This window comes from Erithacus rubecula (genome assembly GCF_903797595.1).
Source record: "Erithacus rubecula genome assembly, chromosome: 2".
NCBI classification, from domain to species: Eukaryota; Metazoa; Chordata; class Aves; order Passeriformes; family Muscicapidae; genus Erithacus; species Erithacus rubecula.
In genome coordinates, this window is record NC_136685.1 from 47,478,035 (window position 1) to 47,495,482 (window position 17,448).

At 38.6% G+C, this 17,448-nt stretch overlaps 1 protein-coding gene across 2 annotated transcripts in view; it reads right to left on the reverse strand.

The window, feature by feature from the left end:
- Positions 1–17,448, reverse strand: part of CEP85L (centrosomal protein 85L) — a 131,822-nt gene that overhangs the window by 75,725 nt on the left and 38,649 nt on the right. For both annotated transcript variants that reach the window (XM_079299315.1, XM_079299314.1), the window contains exon 2: positions 9,577–9,738. In XM_079299315.1, coding sequence (XP_079155441.1) covers positions 9,577–9,738 — 162 coding nt within the window. The remainder of the gene's footprint in view (positions 1–9,576; positions 9,739–17,448) is intronic.

The window sequence follows — 17,448 nt, forward strand, 5'->3', positions numbered from 1 at the left end:
TGAGCCATTTTCAACAGTAGAAATTATAGATTTTAAAATGGGAATTTGGCCACTTTCCTTTTTTTTACTTTCCTTTTTTTTCTTTTTTCTGGGACTGACACTGAAAAACATAAAAGCAACAAATTTGAGCTGTTGTGTATATCAAATTAGCCTATATGGGCCTCCAGTACTGAAGTCCTCTGTCAGTCTCCTCAATTTCATCTAGTAAGATCATCTGAATACCTGACTGAGGTGAGAAAGATTTCACGTAAAGGACTGAATGTGGAAAGCATATCTATCCTCTGGGCTGCCTGAAGTCAGATTTGTTTTCCCTCTTCTTCCTGAACTCCACCAGGAGAGAGGAGATGTAGGAGGAATGAGATCTGAAAAGGAATACCAAACTGGAGGACATTGATATGACTTGAGAAGAGAGAAAGCAAGCCAAGATCCCCTTCAGACATGTCTCAGGGAGAGCACATTTCCAGTTTTACAGAAGCCATGAATCACTTCACTCAGAATCTTTCAGAATCTGTTATAGACAACAGATATCCAAACAATACCACAAAAAAACTGTGCTCTTTTTACAGAATCAGAGAGTGTCTTGAGTCAAATACGATTTTGTTCCAACCTCTCTGAAGTGTGGTTTTCTTCACATGGGATTTTTTTAAAATAATGAATACTTTTTCTCCTAGTCTAAATAGGGCACAACAGTAAAAAACAAAAATTCTGCACATCTTATTTGAATTCTCATTAGTCTCCAAAATTTTTTCAACTAGACTTTTTTCTATGAAGATTTCTCTAATAATGAGAGCTACAACCCCATTATGGATGCCCTAGTGAATCCAATTCCCTTTCTATGCACTCTGAACATATTTTTAGTTTCACTTTCTAGCTGAGCTAATTAGAATTAGAACCTTGCCATCACACTCAACAGCAAAGTATGACTGCATGCAGATGGCTGATGCAATGAGAAAGAAAGAAGTACTTTTAACCATATCACCTCTCTAAAGAAAAGCTTACTGCAGAAACACCTCTCACCCAGTTCAAAAGTGTCTGTTTCTTCAGAATTTTTATGTAAGATAGAACAATCAACTATAATCCTGTCCCGAATCTCTAGGTACTTCCACAGAATAAAACTTAGAAACAGGAAAACTGAAAACCTTCCACCAATTCATACAATAAATGCCATTGTTTAAATCAACCAAGAAAGACAATTCTATTTTTGAAATTACAAAATATTTTTAGCCCTTGTCAGGGATAGACTAATCTCTCATGAAAAGCAATGTACCATTAAGAGTTTATGATAGTTATACAGCTTAAGAAAAATGCACATAATACAGTCTCCTGGTTCACAGACCAACATCAAGACTAAAATCATCATGTATGCTTAAGAATAGCAGCCCAAACACAGGGACACATTCAGTGCAAGATGATATCAAAAATATATACATATATTTAAATTCTGTCTTTACATACATATATTTAAACTATAGTCTTTAAACTTGCTAAAAACAACAGTAGATATGAAATGGCACACAGTTGTGGCCAGAAAAAAACAAAACAATAACAACCCATTCTCATATCCCCACACCCCCTCCCCCCTCAAAAATACATAAATTACAGATAGCAAAATTAGTTAAATTTATTTGACACATTATTCCTAGTAGTAGCAGACAAAATAAGGGCTAACAACATAAAAATTATGGCTTGGTAGGTTCAGGCTGGACACCAGGGAAAAATCCTTCACAAGGACATCTTATAGCACTGGGATAAGGTTATTGAAAGATGCTGAGGTACCTTGGAAGGTTTTCAAGAATCAGAAATACAAAGTCAGGGCTGATCTGTTTTGGTGATGATTCTACTCTGAGCACAGGGCTGGAATCAGAAACCTCCCACAGTCTTTTCCAAACCATATTTCTATGATTCAAGAGCATGAAAATATCCAGTGCAAATTCTTTCTCAAGGAGGCCAAAATCCTTATCAATTTGGTATTAGAAATATCTGAACTACACTATTTGCTTCTATTTTCACATGAGGTAGGCAGTGGCATTTAAATTATCAAATACCAGTTGAGTTGTAAGGAGCCAACCTACAACCAGGTAGAATTTGACACTTGCATTCAGAACCAGGTGTCATTTATTTAAGAAATTACTGCCATGTCATACCTGTATTATTATCTGGAAAGATGAAAACAAATTTTTTTTCCGCTTCCATCCCTTTTTCAGGGCCATATTATCCAAGGCAGTATGTTGTGATCTCAAAATAGGAATACCATTTCTTCTGGGACCCTAAGGTCATGGGGCAAAAAAACCCAAACAAACAGGAACCTCTGCAATCCATTCAATTTGTTAGCAACATCCTTGTAAACTTTCTATTCAATGACGTAAGAGCTTAAAAAAAATTCCAGTCATATTGAGGAACAAGGCATAAATTGTACTGTAAGAACAGTTAACAAGGAGGGAGATGCTAATTTATGTTATGTCATTCATAAATGCAACTAATTCCTTCGAAACATATTTCATTGTTACCACTTTTTCTATTACAAGGACTGAGAGCCAGAAAGAACAGCAGCACAGAGAAAAGGGAACAGAAGAGGGTGCAATTCCTGAACATCACAGGAATTCTGGAAACTAACCAAGAGGAAATTGACATAAAATTAGAAAGGTTACTGCAGTATGTTTCCCGGTTTTCCTTCTTATTTCCTTCTAACCAGAAAAAGATGCAAAGAGGACTGGTGTCAGAGACATTTTTTGCATTTGAAGGAATAGAACTCTGCCTTTTTTCCTGTCAGTCATCTTTCTGCCTTTAAGGACAGAATTCATTTTATTACTACGCAAAAATCAAAGTTGCCTTCTGTTTTTTTCTGATCTTGCTACTTAACAGACATCTTAAAAGCAACACACACATGCCCAGAAAATACTGTTTAGATGTATACAACCAACATTTCCTACTTGGGATGCCTCAGAAGTTTTTTCCTGCAGATAAAGCTTGAGTATTCACTGCAAAGCTATTTGTTGCATAAGTTGTATTTACTTATATAAGCCGAATAGGGCATAATCTTTTTAACCTATTGTACAGGATAACTACACCAGAACACGCTCCAGGCACAAAGAAGTGACCTCTATGTAGCTGACAGCACTTCTACAATGCTGATTTTCATGACAGCCACTAACACAAACACAGTCATTGCCATAGCAAAATCATATCTGTCAGCCCTCTAAGAGGAAAAAAAAAAAACCCAAGAGATTTCTTTCACCCTGTTTTGCATTGGGAAAAACTCACACCAGTTTTCTTTCTAAATTTGATGGGGTAAGAAGCATTTAAGATGGGAAAAAAAAAAAGCACTGTTATAATAATGATTACTTTTAAACCAATCACAGTTCTCCAAGGACTTTAACATATCAAAAGCAATAAATGTGCACATATTCAGCCTGAAAAAAAACAGGGCAGCTGTTAACAACTACTTCTCAAGTGAAGTTACTTCAAGCAAATGCCCCATGAGCAAACAGGCAAGCATTCCTGAGGCTTTACCCTCTGCCCCCTCCATTACCAGTCCCCACTATTCAAATTGTTTCATTTTTACCCCAGATCTGGGCTAACTGATCAGACTTGTCATCTGCTGCATATTTCTCACTTCCTCTTAGAGACCCCTAATTCCCCTAATGTGAAGAAAGTCAGAGGTGAAGGAAGTGGCATGGAGTAACCATGCCTCATGCACAAGTGGTGTCTGCACATTGTTCTTCCTCACTGTTGCTTTTATACTGCCAAAATTGATTTAAAAGCTTCATCTGACTTATCACAGAAACACAAGAAAGGCCCTGAAAAAGGTTTTCTGTAACAGCAAGCTTCTACTTCAAAGGGAACTTTTACAGAAATTACTTATTATCAGCGCACTGAAATAATGGCTAAAATAAAGGATGGCATCAAATACGTTAACTGGACTTTTCACTAAGAAAAATGTTTAATCTGTGCATACATTATAGTAGAAACAGGTCTGCTGAAAAAAACTAAGAGCAAAGTATAAGCCCTCCAGAAACAGGCAGTCATGTAAAACTGTTAAAAACCAGAGATTTACAAACTTTTCTATGGGGGATACAAACAGTCTAGCCCTAGGCTAGAACTCCAGGAAGGAGCAACAGGTTTTTTCTGGCTACAAGGTACTTGGGGCCTACATCCCAAATGCCTACAGTCTGTCACCTAGTGCACTATTCTGTCTATAGTGGAAAGGACTAAAAATGAGCCCTGTGATTTCTTCAAATAGGCCTTTGCAGCCTACCTGAATATGCATGTTAAATACTAACTAGCTACTGGAATGCTTCCAGAGTTCACAGGAAAATAGTCTAAGGCTACAACTGTTCCTCCTTGTGGTTTTTCTGAAACTGATCTCACTCTTGCTTCCCTTCATGAAATCCTGAGGTATAGAACTGCTAGACGCAGGCCAGAGAGTCTTTGACATTATAGTAGCAAGGAAAAGTGAAAAGTCCTCCCCGAAATTCCTCAGCAAAGGTGCATCACGATTGTCATGCCCAGGTCTCATGATATTAACCTAAGTACAGGTGAGATAACTCCATCATGTTCGTTTTTCTCATCAGAATGCTAGAGATCCTCCTCACTCCAAAAATACAGATTACAGGACATTAAAAACATCTACCTGATATTTCACCTGAGCACGATGCAAATGACATGGAATAAGAGGAAGAAACTGTACAGAGTTTGGCTGGGAGAGAGGTAATTTCCTTCACAGCATCCCCTGTGGTGCTTGTTTTGGTAACACAGCACTGTCTGCTTTTGCTGAGCAGCACTTAAACAGCACCACAGCCTCTGCCACCCCAGTGAGGGGTGCACAAGAGGTTGGGAGAGGACACAGCTGGGACAGCTGACCTGAAATACCAAAGAGATTCCATACTATATAATGTCATGCTCAGCAATGAAACTGAGGGACAGGTTTTTTCCAAAGTATTTGTCGCTCAGAGACTGGCTGGGCATCAGTCTCCTGGTGGTGCTTTTACATCACAATGTTCACTTGCCTTTTTTTTCATTATTAAACTGCCTTTATCTCAACCCTGAAGTTTGGGAGCTTTTTAATTGATTCTTTGCCCTTCTGATCCTCTCCCCCATCAAACCATTTAAACATTCTGGTACAACTCTGTGACAACTACCAATGTTAGCTGAAGGCAAATCACACCAAGCTCACTGTGCAGAACACTCCCACTAGCTGGAGAAAAGTCCTGCTGGTAGTTTTTACATGAGGGAAATTGAGCACACTGTGAGAGCGTGTTCCTATGGAGAAACTAGCACAAAAGAAGGCAAATTCTGAAGTTATTTTTCTCTGCAGAACATTCATGTATGAAACTAGTAAGTGCCTTTAGTTTAGTTCAAGCCAGTTTCAAATTCACAGTACACAAGTTCACATGGAGTATATCATTGTTACTTGAAGCAATTTCTCCATTTTATTCTAGTGGAAAATTATTAGATAATTTTTCCTGTTCATTAAATCCTGAGAATAGGCTACTAGAATAATCTTTTTTTTTTTTTTTTTTTTTTTTAAATCTTAACCCCCCCAAAAAATAAACAGCCAAACTCTGAGCATTAATCTTTATATTCCCATCAGCTATACAGACACTTCTTTCTAGCAAGCCATGGCAATACCACTTAGAAAGACTAGAGACTAATGTAGGCTTAAGTGCAGTACACATTTCTGATTGTCAGGGTAGATAACATCCAAGTAACACAATAACTCTGACCCACAGAGGGCTGGACACTGCTTCATAATGTGAGACTTGGCAAGCAGAAAGGAAGGAAACAAGGAAAAATGCCTCAAATATGATTATTTTCTACCCTCCAAATAATCAAGCTACTTCACCAAACATATGCCAATAGTTGCCAGGATCCAAGGGCATAGAGATTAACTTGAACTCAAGTAAAATCAGGAACCGCTCTGAAAATCCATTACCTTCCAAAATCACAGGATACAGTAGATGGTGAGCATTGCCAGCAATCAAGATCTAGGATTCTTGTGCTATTGAGCTTTTGTGATACCCAAACTAATAGCACAATCTACATGTTCAATCTATGCATTGTCAGTCACCTTATCTTTAGCAGCAGAAAAAAAACCCCACAAGATAATTCATAATTAAATTTTTCCCCCTGAAATTCAGCTCTGCATTTCACCATATTGAATAATTGTATTTATTAATTTTCCTTTTTTTTTTTTTTCTTAATAAATTAAAAAAAAAAAAAAAAAAAAAGGCATTAGAATACCATGCTTGGGACCTGCTGGAAGAAAGAGTGCTTGAAAGAGCAAAACCAAATAACTTTGATTCTGGCTTTTCCATATTCCTTGGCATATAAAGAAATGCTGCAATTCAATTGAACTAATTAGGATTTTTAAATTCCTTAAAAAGATAATATATTCAATTAAAACTCATAGACAAGAGACTCCTCTGGGTCTCATAACATTAAAACAAGTTCCTATTCTATCAGCTAAGCATTCCAGAGAAGTTGCTGGAGGACTAGAAAAGGGGGTTTATTAAACTGACAGAACATGGACTCCTAAAAAAGTAGTAACTCTGATTCTCTGCATTCTAATCTCTCTCTTCCAGGAAAGCAACATTCTATGAATTTCCACATAATTTTTAGTTTGCAACCAGAAATATTCAATCATGAATTGCATGTAACAATAAGGGAGAAAAATCTAGGGACTTTCCACTGCACACCAAGCTTATCTGATGAAGGAAAAAGTTTTGGTCTGCAAGAATCATGGGCCCTGTATCTTATCAATATCTAGTTCTTATCCCTCCTGTCCAAAAGGCAAAATTCAGAATGTGCACAAAGGAAAGAGCTCTGCTGGGGTTTAGAGACTATTTAATTTCTGCCAAGTCCCTGATTCTCTAATTAGGTAACCCAAATAAAAAAAGTCTCAAAACCACTTAAAATATATACTTCATATTTCTTCTGTAGGTGCTACTGAAAGAATGGTTACATACAATGGTTGCTAAAAATGAAGTGCAAAAGCTCATGTGAATCCAGAACAGGAAACAAACTGACAGGAAACAAATAAAAACCCCAAACATATTAACTGTAGTTTAAACAGATATAAAATGCCTTTTAATCTTTAAATTAAGAGCACTTTGAATTAAAAATGTCAGATCTACCCAAACAAGCATCCCCACATTTAGGGTTTATCAATTTCTGTCCTCAGCTCCCACACTGTATATCAACATCATGTAATTTCATCAGTGAAACTCCACTGCCTATTTAATTTCCTAATTCTCCTACCTTTGCACAATATAATATATAATCAATTGGATACATTTTAACATCAAAGGTTTCTTTCTCTTGTCTTTGTCAAAACCCATGTCCCCTCCAAATCACAAAGGTTTGAGCTAAACACAAGAGGCACTTGTATTTTTTTTCAAAATCCTGCATTTTCAAAGAGAATGAATGCTCCTGAAATTAGTATGAGTAAGAAGATGAACTTGAAAGAATATTTAAGATGATATGAAAAAATCCCAGTAAAAATATCTATTTTAAATGCACCTGAAGTCCATTCCCTGCATGGACATATTTATAAGCAACTATGTATCCGTACAAACAAACTCAGGTGCAACCTTCAGAGTTAACGGAGATGTTAACGCTAATTCTCAAACTAAGCTTTTTATTTTTAGTGGGCATAATAGAAAGGAAATACCAAGGCCAAAATTCATTATCTGAGCATTGCTAAAAAGTGTAATAATCTGCCAACTTTTGAAAAAAATTCCCCTCTGAAAAATCCCCAGGAGCTTCTTCCCAAGCACCACACTGATAGCAGATGGCCAACATCAAGTCTGCAATTACCAGTCTGGCCTGACAGACCCACAGATGACAATGATATTCTTCTCTTTTTGTAAACGTGTACAGGGGGCAGCTTGACAGATGTAGACAACTAGGTATCATAGGCAACAGCCCTTTCCACTAATAATATACAAATACCATAAAGTTCCAGGTCTATTGTATGATTCCCCCAATTATCCTCATTTCACCATTAGGCTTCCCTCCTTTTTTTCTTTAACGTTGTCTTTTCTGCTACTTAAAAGTTTTTCAAACAAGGTGGTGGGAAATGAGCAACTTCAAGCATTGCTAAGACAAACCACACGAACAATCTGTTGTTGCAACCTTTCTCCTCTTTATTTTACCCTCCCCCCACCAAGCCCTGAACAGATTATGCTCTTGCCTACAGAGGAGAACAGAACATCTGATGAGGAGCTGCTGTTTCATTTCCTCTCCTTCATCCCACCCCTCAAATGGGGAAGCCCTCAAAAGGGGGGAGGGGAGGGCATGGTTTTAATTCAAATGCTGCCTCTTAAAATATTACTGTGTAGCATTTGGCTGGGAGTGATTAAATCTATATATAAATACACACTATGAGAGGGCTTTATCCTCCCTACATCTCTTGGGGAAAGAAAAAAAAAAATCTAACTTCTGCATTAATAACCGTTTACTATTTCAATTTTACACACAAGAATTTGAATATCTGAGCAAAAAACCTTTATTTTGCCAAAGCCAACAACTGTTTACAAATGAAGGGAAGCAGAAAGCAAGTTATGAGCTGACAGATGCAACATAAAGAGGGTGTAAAGGATTTTCTCATGTGCAAAAGAGGCCTGACAGACTTAACTGAGGCATTTGGACCTCTCCTCAGGAATGCTCAGCCCTCCACAGAGACTTCTGTCTTACACCGATTCAGCATTCCTTACTTCATTTCTGCTAATTCTTCCTGTTCTTCCTCATTCCAGCTACTCCTTTTGCAAAACTTATCAGACATAGAAAAATGCTGGAGAAAAGTATATAACAGTCCTGCTGTCATTCATTATCTGTCTCAAAATTCTTACTGGGAAATAATAAATGTAAGAAGGAAACCTCAAGCCTTACTACAGCCTAGTTCTCTCTCATTCCAGCTTAATTCCAGTGACAGGTTGCATAGGGAGGATGACAATGTTATGGAAACACTGCCACTGTAGAGGCTGTACCCCTCCCTGACAAGATCACCTTTGACTAATCATGATTTAATCCAAACTAAGTTCTGACAATCTTTGGATACTGTTAATTCTTCTCAAAGATCACTGGCTATGTGTAAAATGCCATGCAATAAAATGCAAATTCCTTCCCACCAGAAATGGAGATGAGAAGAGACAACACGGGCAGGGTGAGCAAACTTTCTTTGCTGACACACACTATGTGACACACACAAAGAATAACAGAAAGCATTGTCATTTTGTCAACTCCCCCAAAAGTTTGTGCCTTTTCCCACTTGTTTATCAAGTGCTGCAGTACAGGACATTACTCCTCTGTATAAATCTGGCACATCCTGCAACTGCAATTATCAAAACATATAACACAAGCACCCTCTTTGTGGCAGAGATGCAAGTTAATGCACACAACTCATGTAGAACTAAATTAATCAACTCTCATTAAAACAACTACTTGGCTCCAGCAAGGAAAAAACAGCATGCACTCAACAGCTTTACAAAAGTAGGGTAAGTTTGTGAAAAACATCTTTAAAATGTTTTGGACTGTTTCTCTTTCAGAAAAAAACAAAACTTAGCAGTGTCAACCCACCTTCCACACTGTCAGAACAGGAGGTGCCAATCCCAGTGTCCCCGCTGTCAGAAGCTATGCTGTGTCTTCTCACAGGATTGTTTTGACTGCTTGATGAAACCGTTGAGGACTGCCACAGGGATTCAGTACCAGGTAACCATCCCACTGAGGAATAATCCGAGCCTATAAAAGAGAGAGACAGAAGTCTGTCATTAGAGGTACTGTACAAAGTCAGCAAGAAAATATCTGTCAAGATGAAAACTGAATCCTTTATTTCATAGATAAAACTTGAGCTAGACTGTGTATGCATCTTGGAGGCTATATCTTTTTGTTAATTAAAATCTTTTTGCTAGATGAAAGCTTCCCCAAAATTCCAACCCATGTATTTTCACTATTTAGAAACATGATCCTTAAACTTTTCTTGCCCTCTTTAACAAGACGCTTATCATACGATTCCTGTCTTAGAACTGATTCTTAATTCACTGCAGAATTTTGCATTTCAACCTTTCAAATAAAAGCAATGAATTAATTTTAGGACAGAAACCACTTGAAGATTTGGCCTTGAAGATACAGTCCTTTTCTAATGTGAATAAGCCACAGGACCCAGGTGATAAAGCCAGCAATAAAATCATTAACAGCGATATCTAAAGTAATTCCTTATGTGGCTGCACACAAGCCGCCTTTGTGAGACACGCCTTTGTGAGACCATCTTAGTGGTTTGTTTCATTTTGGTTATTTTTTAATTAAAATAAATCACTAAGATATTACATTTAAAAACACAATTCAGAGCAGCAACTAGTTTCTCTGTTCAAGGAGCTTTTAAAGTAGGCCACATATTCTCACAGTCAGTCTCCAGGGAAAATTTATCACAGAGTACAATCCTAGAAGGCCATTACAATTTCCAATAGCCAGTATCTAAATCTGAGCATTGTTTAAAGGCAGAACACTGATCACCACATTTGTACCTGAACCAGCACATAAAGAACTGTGGAAAAAAGCATGGCTGCTCTTCATCTATATACAAGCACATATATATACCCCCTCTAGCACTGAGCTTTGTATAGCACTTTCAGCAGGAAATGACTCATGAAGAAGTATCAGTTCACATATAATGTCTCTTATGCTGCATGACATTATTTTTAGGTCGTTTAAACACTTTCAGCAGTGTCCATCTGAAGTCGTAACAGCAATTTGCCTCTGCAATGACATCTGCTATTTCTAGCTGTACTTGTTTTCCAGTAAATTAAAAAGCTCAGAAAACTATGCAAAAATTAAATGTGGGTACATATATAACCCCACCCTCACATATATGAGTACATACATGGTTCCCATATAGCAGCCAAATCACTAGACCTAGTAGTCAGAGTGGTAACAGCTGCTTGCTAAGCCACTTGAAAACTGAGGAAAATAGTAAATGCTTACTTATACAGTAAATTCCTTATGGCATGCTCTATTGAATTGTAACATGACATCTAAAACAGTCTTTTTTGTAGGTAGGCTCTTCAAGGCCTTAAATATGCCTGTGCATCTCATTTGCCTCAATTTCATTCTTCACTGAGATTACTTCCTCTTCTTCCCTTTAGCACACTTGCCTACCTTTTCTCCCCGTAATTCAAAACCACCTTCTCCACCAGTCCTTCTTCCCCTCCATTCCACTTCAGCCACACCTTGTGCCATGTATGTCCTTCTCTTCCTTAAACATAAGTTTTCCCTCTCCAGAAGCCTCTTTAACTATTCCTGTGAGTATCTTTCAAATCCAAGGGTGAGGGGGAAGACCAGAGGAGCCAGACATGAACACACATACCCATGGCTCACCAGTCACACCCTGTAGAAGGATCCCAGCCAAGATTCCAATGGAATACCACTCCAGGTGTCATCCTTCATATCACCCTCTCTGTGTCATCACCTAATGTACTCAAGTCTGACAGTTTTGCATACAGCTAGTGGGAAACTGGGATATTTTTTATTCTCCTACCATCCAGCACATTTTTCATTAATACTCTGGCTGCTTCGGGAACAATAATTTTACCACCCCTTCCTCTGAACAGGGCTACTTTTCACAAGAACTCCACTTCACCCATCTCAAGCTGCATCTAGCTATTCCAGTAAGAGTAAAACTAACTTATGGAAGGCCAAGATAATTAAATGAGAGACAGTTCTGATTTAGGAGAACCTTTTGAATTCATTTATAGAAGAGGAATTTATTCACACTTTATTAGGCTGTTTTCCACTATACAAATCTTTGCTGACATTTCAGCTTTTATGGTGTTACACAGGTGTTAAAAGAAATGCAGCAAATAATTTAATATGGACTAGTGGTAGTATTAAGGCAGCATTAAGTGTCAAACCCTTCAGATCTCTTGGCTAGACAAATGCTCAGCATGTGAACCTACAACTATCCATACACAAACCCCCAAAAGGGAGAGCTGCTTTTCACTCCGGCGGGACTTTGAGGAATAAAAGCTAAAAATACCACAGAATGAGAGTAACTTAAGAAAGGACTTTCAGAAGTCACCTACTCTAACCTTCAACTGAAAGCAGGATAATTAGATCAGACTACTCAGGGCCTTATCCAGCTGAGTCTCGAACACCCCCAAGGACACAAATTCCACAACCTCACTTGTTCTTCCAGCATTTTACTACCCTCCATTTCAAGAAAATTTTCCAAACATCTCAAGAGTCTCTCATGTTCCAAACAAACTGTTGTATCCAAAGGATGCAACAACCCAGTGCAACTAGACTCGGTTAACAAACAGGGTTGACACACTAGAAGGGGCAGACATTCTCATTGGCAACTCTGCAGGTACTGTAAGCAGACAAAATAACAGGCACCACGAAACACCCTGCTATAATCTACTCTCAGTTTGCACCCACACACAGATAGCCTGGAGACACACCAAGCCCCAGGTGGGGTGCTGAAGCACAGGTCCAGGAGGACATGCTGGCACATCCCAGAATTGAAGCTTTCTGGAGCAGCTTTGCACCCAAGGGCACTTCAGCATCACAGAGCTAACTCATGAAGCTTGAGCTGGTAGGCCTGAAGGGGTTTGTGCTGGTGTGCATCCACAGCTACACACAGACCAGCATGAGGTCAGCAAGACTTTGCAAGCTTTGACTCAACACAGGCCAGCCAGACCCCATCTGGCTTTCCAGGGAAATACACAAGTCTGCACAGTGCTCTGGGCCCCAGCAGGGTCTCTTCACTCAGGCACTCCCCTCTCACATCCCTTGGGATGCACAGCTGGCTGTGCACAGCAGCAAGAGTGCACCCACAGTGCCAACACCAGGATCATGCCTTTCCCTTACAGCCATCCTGTACACAGAGGTGTGCACATGGCCTGGGGTGGAATTGTCAATTTTTCACTGGATTTCTATTGTTGAGGAGAAGCATCTACCTTTAAAAAGGGTATGTCCCAAGAAAGACATTTGGTTTAGATTTTTAATAGCTAAATAGTATGTGATTTTTAACCTATTTTAGATTTGTCAAGAGAACATGATTGCACATGATCACTTCAAGAAATGCTTTTTCTTTCCCCTCCTAACATTAAACATACTTCTTTTTTTTCTAAAAAGGATAGCTAATGACATAATCCAGGAGTCTGCAGTTTTTAATGTTTCATGGCACATCCACACAATTGTGTTACCTTGCAGGCCTAATGGAGATTCTATTTCATAGAAGGCCACTACAACTAGACAAGTCTCTGTATGAGAAAGTGACTTCAATCAGCTTTGAAAAGCTGTATTATAAACAAATACAAACACCAACATAGTTAGAAACAAATCCATTTAGCCTGAACAGTAAGTAACTCATAAAATAGAACCTTATAGACTTCATTAGTCCAAGACATTATTTAAAAATGAATACATTACTTTCTTTATTTGAAACTCACCTTCTAAACCAAGTCCTGAGGAATCCCCAATTGCTACACACCCCATTCTATGCTTCCCATCTCCTTTTTGGACAGCCCTCTGCAAATGCATGAACTTTCACACAGCAAATAGCCTACACTAAAAGAACCAAGTGTAAAAAAGGAAGGTACACAGGAGTCCCCATGCTGCTCAGCCAGCACACCTGCCTCACCCTGCTGCTCTGATCTCAAACCTGCCAATCAACAGCTAGTGTCCATCTGCCCAAAATACAGAATGGGGTGAGAAAAGCAAGCAAAAATCTCTAATCAATGTTTGTGCTGCTGAATTTTATATTAGTATCTGTCTATGACCATTCTTTACTGGTTTGAAAAATCTACCTTTCATAGGATTCATTAGAATTGAAAAACAGTAGTGTCATCCTACCAGGCTGCAATTTCCACCAACAAATATGACAAAATATGTGTAAGATCACAAAAAAAAAAAAACTCAAAAGAAGCCTTGTTTATATAAACAGTTGAATACCTCCTTAAATTTGGTTGGTTAAATATACCAACATAGCCCCCTATTTCCAGCCTAGGCATTTAAAACAGATCCCTTTACAACTAAGTATATAAAGGACTGGAAGTAGATTATTTATTAAAAGAGAACAGTTGTTGAAATTTCACTCCACAAAAACATGCACCTTTTTCCATGTGTTACAGAATGTTGTCATCTATTGCTGTCTCACAGTTAATTCTGGATCATTACCATGCCTAATTTCAGTGGCATGCACAGATCCCCTACATACACAAAATAATAACATTACCATCTTTACATTTGGTTCCTAAAATAGCTCTAACATGCTTGAATGTAATGATTTTTATTTTAAGTGACAGCTATGATACTGCTACTTTACCTAGACACCGAATGGAAGGCAACAGCAAAAGACTTAACTGGGTTTCACAGCAGATACATTCAGAACTAAGAATACTGATTTTTCTATTCCACAGTGTGACTGACATGGATTGTGACCAGAAGTGAATCACCCATGACAGCCAGCGCAAATGTATCCAGTCAAAGGACTGTGAAGAAGATCTCCCTGCAGTACCATCAAAACTAACTATGCGAAGCTCATTCACATCATGGATGTGACCAGCCTGTACAATCGCATTTCACGCCAGGATGGCACTGAAGTCTGCCTGAAGCCCTTTCAAGGAAAGAGAGTCAGCATTCAGCCCAAAGATACTGCCACAGTTAATTAGTTTACCCTCACCATCTGTACCTTTACCCAAAACACTGGTAATCATGCAAAAATCACATGACAATATTTTGAAATAAGTCAACCCACCTTCAACCTGATTCTCCCACATGCGCTCATATAATCCCCTGACATTGCTGGACTTAGTCTGGTTGCATCTTCTACACACATCTCCCTTCTCAGTAAGTTCTTTAAGGTCTCATAGCCTCTCTTTTTCTCTCTCTCTTGTCCCATAAGGCCACATAACCACACATCTTTTCAAAAGGAAAAGCCAATAAACAAACACACAAATGGTCTCCCAATGATACAGATGCTGTAGTGTAGGAAAAAAACTTACTTTGGTTCGAAAATGTTTGTTTACTCATCATACCTGCAAGATCATTAGTGCCACAAGATTAAAGAAAATCTTACTCTGGGGTGTGCTTCATGCACAACAAGCCTTCACACATAATATTCTGGTTTCTTTGACTAATGAAAAGACAACACTGTGAGAAAAGGCAGGGCAACCCAAAATGCTGAAAAGCCTTTCCAAAAGTAGACACAAGAGCAGATGTCATACTTGAACACATTTATATAAGGCTTTAAAAAAAGCTGAGAGTTAGCAGTAGAATGGTGCGACAGCAGCCTCCTTCAGTCTAAGGTGAAGTGAATGCTAAGGTACAGTCATTCAATCTGATAACCTGGCACAGTAAAAAGATCCTGGCAAGTGAGTGTTCCTTCCAGACATAGGCAAAGAAAACCTTACTTTGATAAATAACTACTTCATAAACTCTTTTGAAAACAATATTTAGGAAATGGCATCCCAGCCCTGACCTCCTAGACACATACTTCCTGGGTGCACTTCATCTCCATGGTCCTTCTGCAAAACAAACTGCAACTTTTATTATTACAAATGTCCAAAACAAGTTTCAGGTCTGCAAATGCAGGCTTTTCTCTTCCAGGGTGAGCAGAATATTGGAAAGAGAGGTTTCTAATGCTTTCAGGGAAGGTGGCCAGATGACAGTTTCAGGATCCGTTTTTTACAAATGCTCTGGAGGTGGTGGAAACTCACAGCTCTACCAGCTGGCTATGAACTAAGATACCAGAAGGTCCTAGTCCCTCCTTTCACATGAATGCAGCTGAGAGTAGGTGGATGATGCAGTTTAATCAAAGTGCAATAAGAAGCAGGGTAAAGTGGGATGAAATGACAGCCTGAACTATTAAATTTTTACATTTCAGTTCCTCAAAAGTACTTTATAGTACCAGATAGCTTAAGTATGATTCATCCTAAGGACTCATATCCTTTCTTGACAGAGCCTGCAAGCTATTTAACTAAGTTCTCATAGTTTTTCAGTTACAAATATATTAGAACAATTCTAAGCATAAAGAAAGATTAAAATGTACAGATATAGAGGGAAGTAGGGAAAGAAAAATAGGAATGTGAGAGCTTAAACAGAAGAATATCAAGAGAGACTTCTTATCGATATCTTTACTTGTAGAAGGTGATAACACTGCCTGGTATACAAAGGCTTATGCCAGTCCTCTGTATTACTAATGTGCAAAAGAATTCACCTACTAGAGAGAGAGAAAAACATAAAATAGTACAGGAAAAAAATTAAAGTAGAAGAAAGAAACATTGAGAAGAAAATACTCAAAATACAATCCTCAAAGTACACATGCTGGCAGTATCCAAACTGCCTTTACACAAAAAAAAAAAAAAAAAAAAAAAAAAAAAAAAAAAAAGGCTATGGTCATATTTTAAGGAACATAAACTTGTCCTTCAGTTCCCTGAAAGCTACATTTTAAATAGATTGTTTCACCATACCTCCAGCTTCTTTTGCCTCTCAAATTCCTTAATAAAGGTTAAACAGTTTTGGGGTTTCCACCCACAGAAGTGGCTAAATGTACAATCTCTCATCATAGATAATTACAACTATAAAACGTTTGTCTTCTATACTAAACAGTATTTCAAAGTGAACCTTCACAAAGTCTGGTTTTTATGACTTTACAAATGTGCACAGAAGTGTACAACAACAAGGTACAAGGTATCCCAAGCAGGAAAGTATGCAATTTAAAGGAACAACGACAATTAAAAATAACAAATAAATCAATTGGACGGATGAGCTTCTGAGAATCTTGCCATGGCAGTTTAAAGACAATATCAGGTAGCTCGCTCTTTATAACCCCCACCAGAGTCTATAGAAAGTAAGAGATGAACAGCTCTGTCTTTCCATCAAAGAGTCCAGCTGGCCAGCTTATGCTGCTGGCTAAACTGGGTCTGAGCTGGGAACAGTTTGACATCAGAGCTAATTGGATCTACTGGTCAGCTGCTATGCAAAGGCTGCTCACCCTGCCCAGACACACACTCTTCCTGCTTCCCCAGCATAAGCCCTGCCACTCCAGAGCCTACAGAAAGTGGCTCAGGAACAAACTGTCCTTGCTTATGGAAAAGGTTATCTGCTAATTTGACTTTCTAAGCTCAGCAAGGGGTCAGACAAGAAGCAGTGCCAAGGAGGGAGTGGAAACATACAGGTTTGATGCCCAGCAGCATCCAGGCTTATCCTACTGCCAAACTGCACATTGAGGCAGATCCTAAACTGGAGTGAGATAGGCATAAATCTCTGGCTGCCTTCACTGAGGAGGACAAAGCCCGTTCAGCTACCAGACAGTTGAGTTCCTCTGTTAACTAAAAAGGTGGCAAAATCCTTAAACTGACACAACTATGTAATATTGGGCTTTGCCTGCCCTGACTTCCACTCTAGAAAGTATGTAAACCAAACACAAGTTCATAACACATTTTATAATTC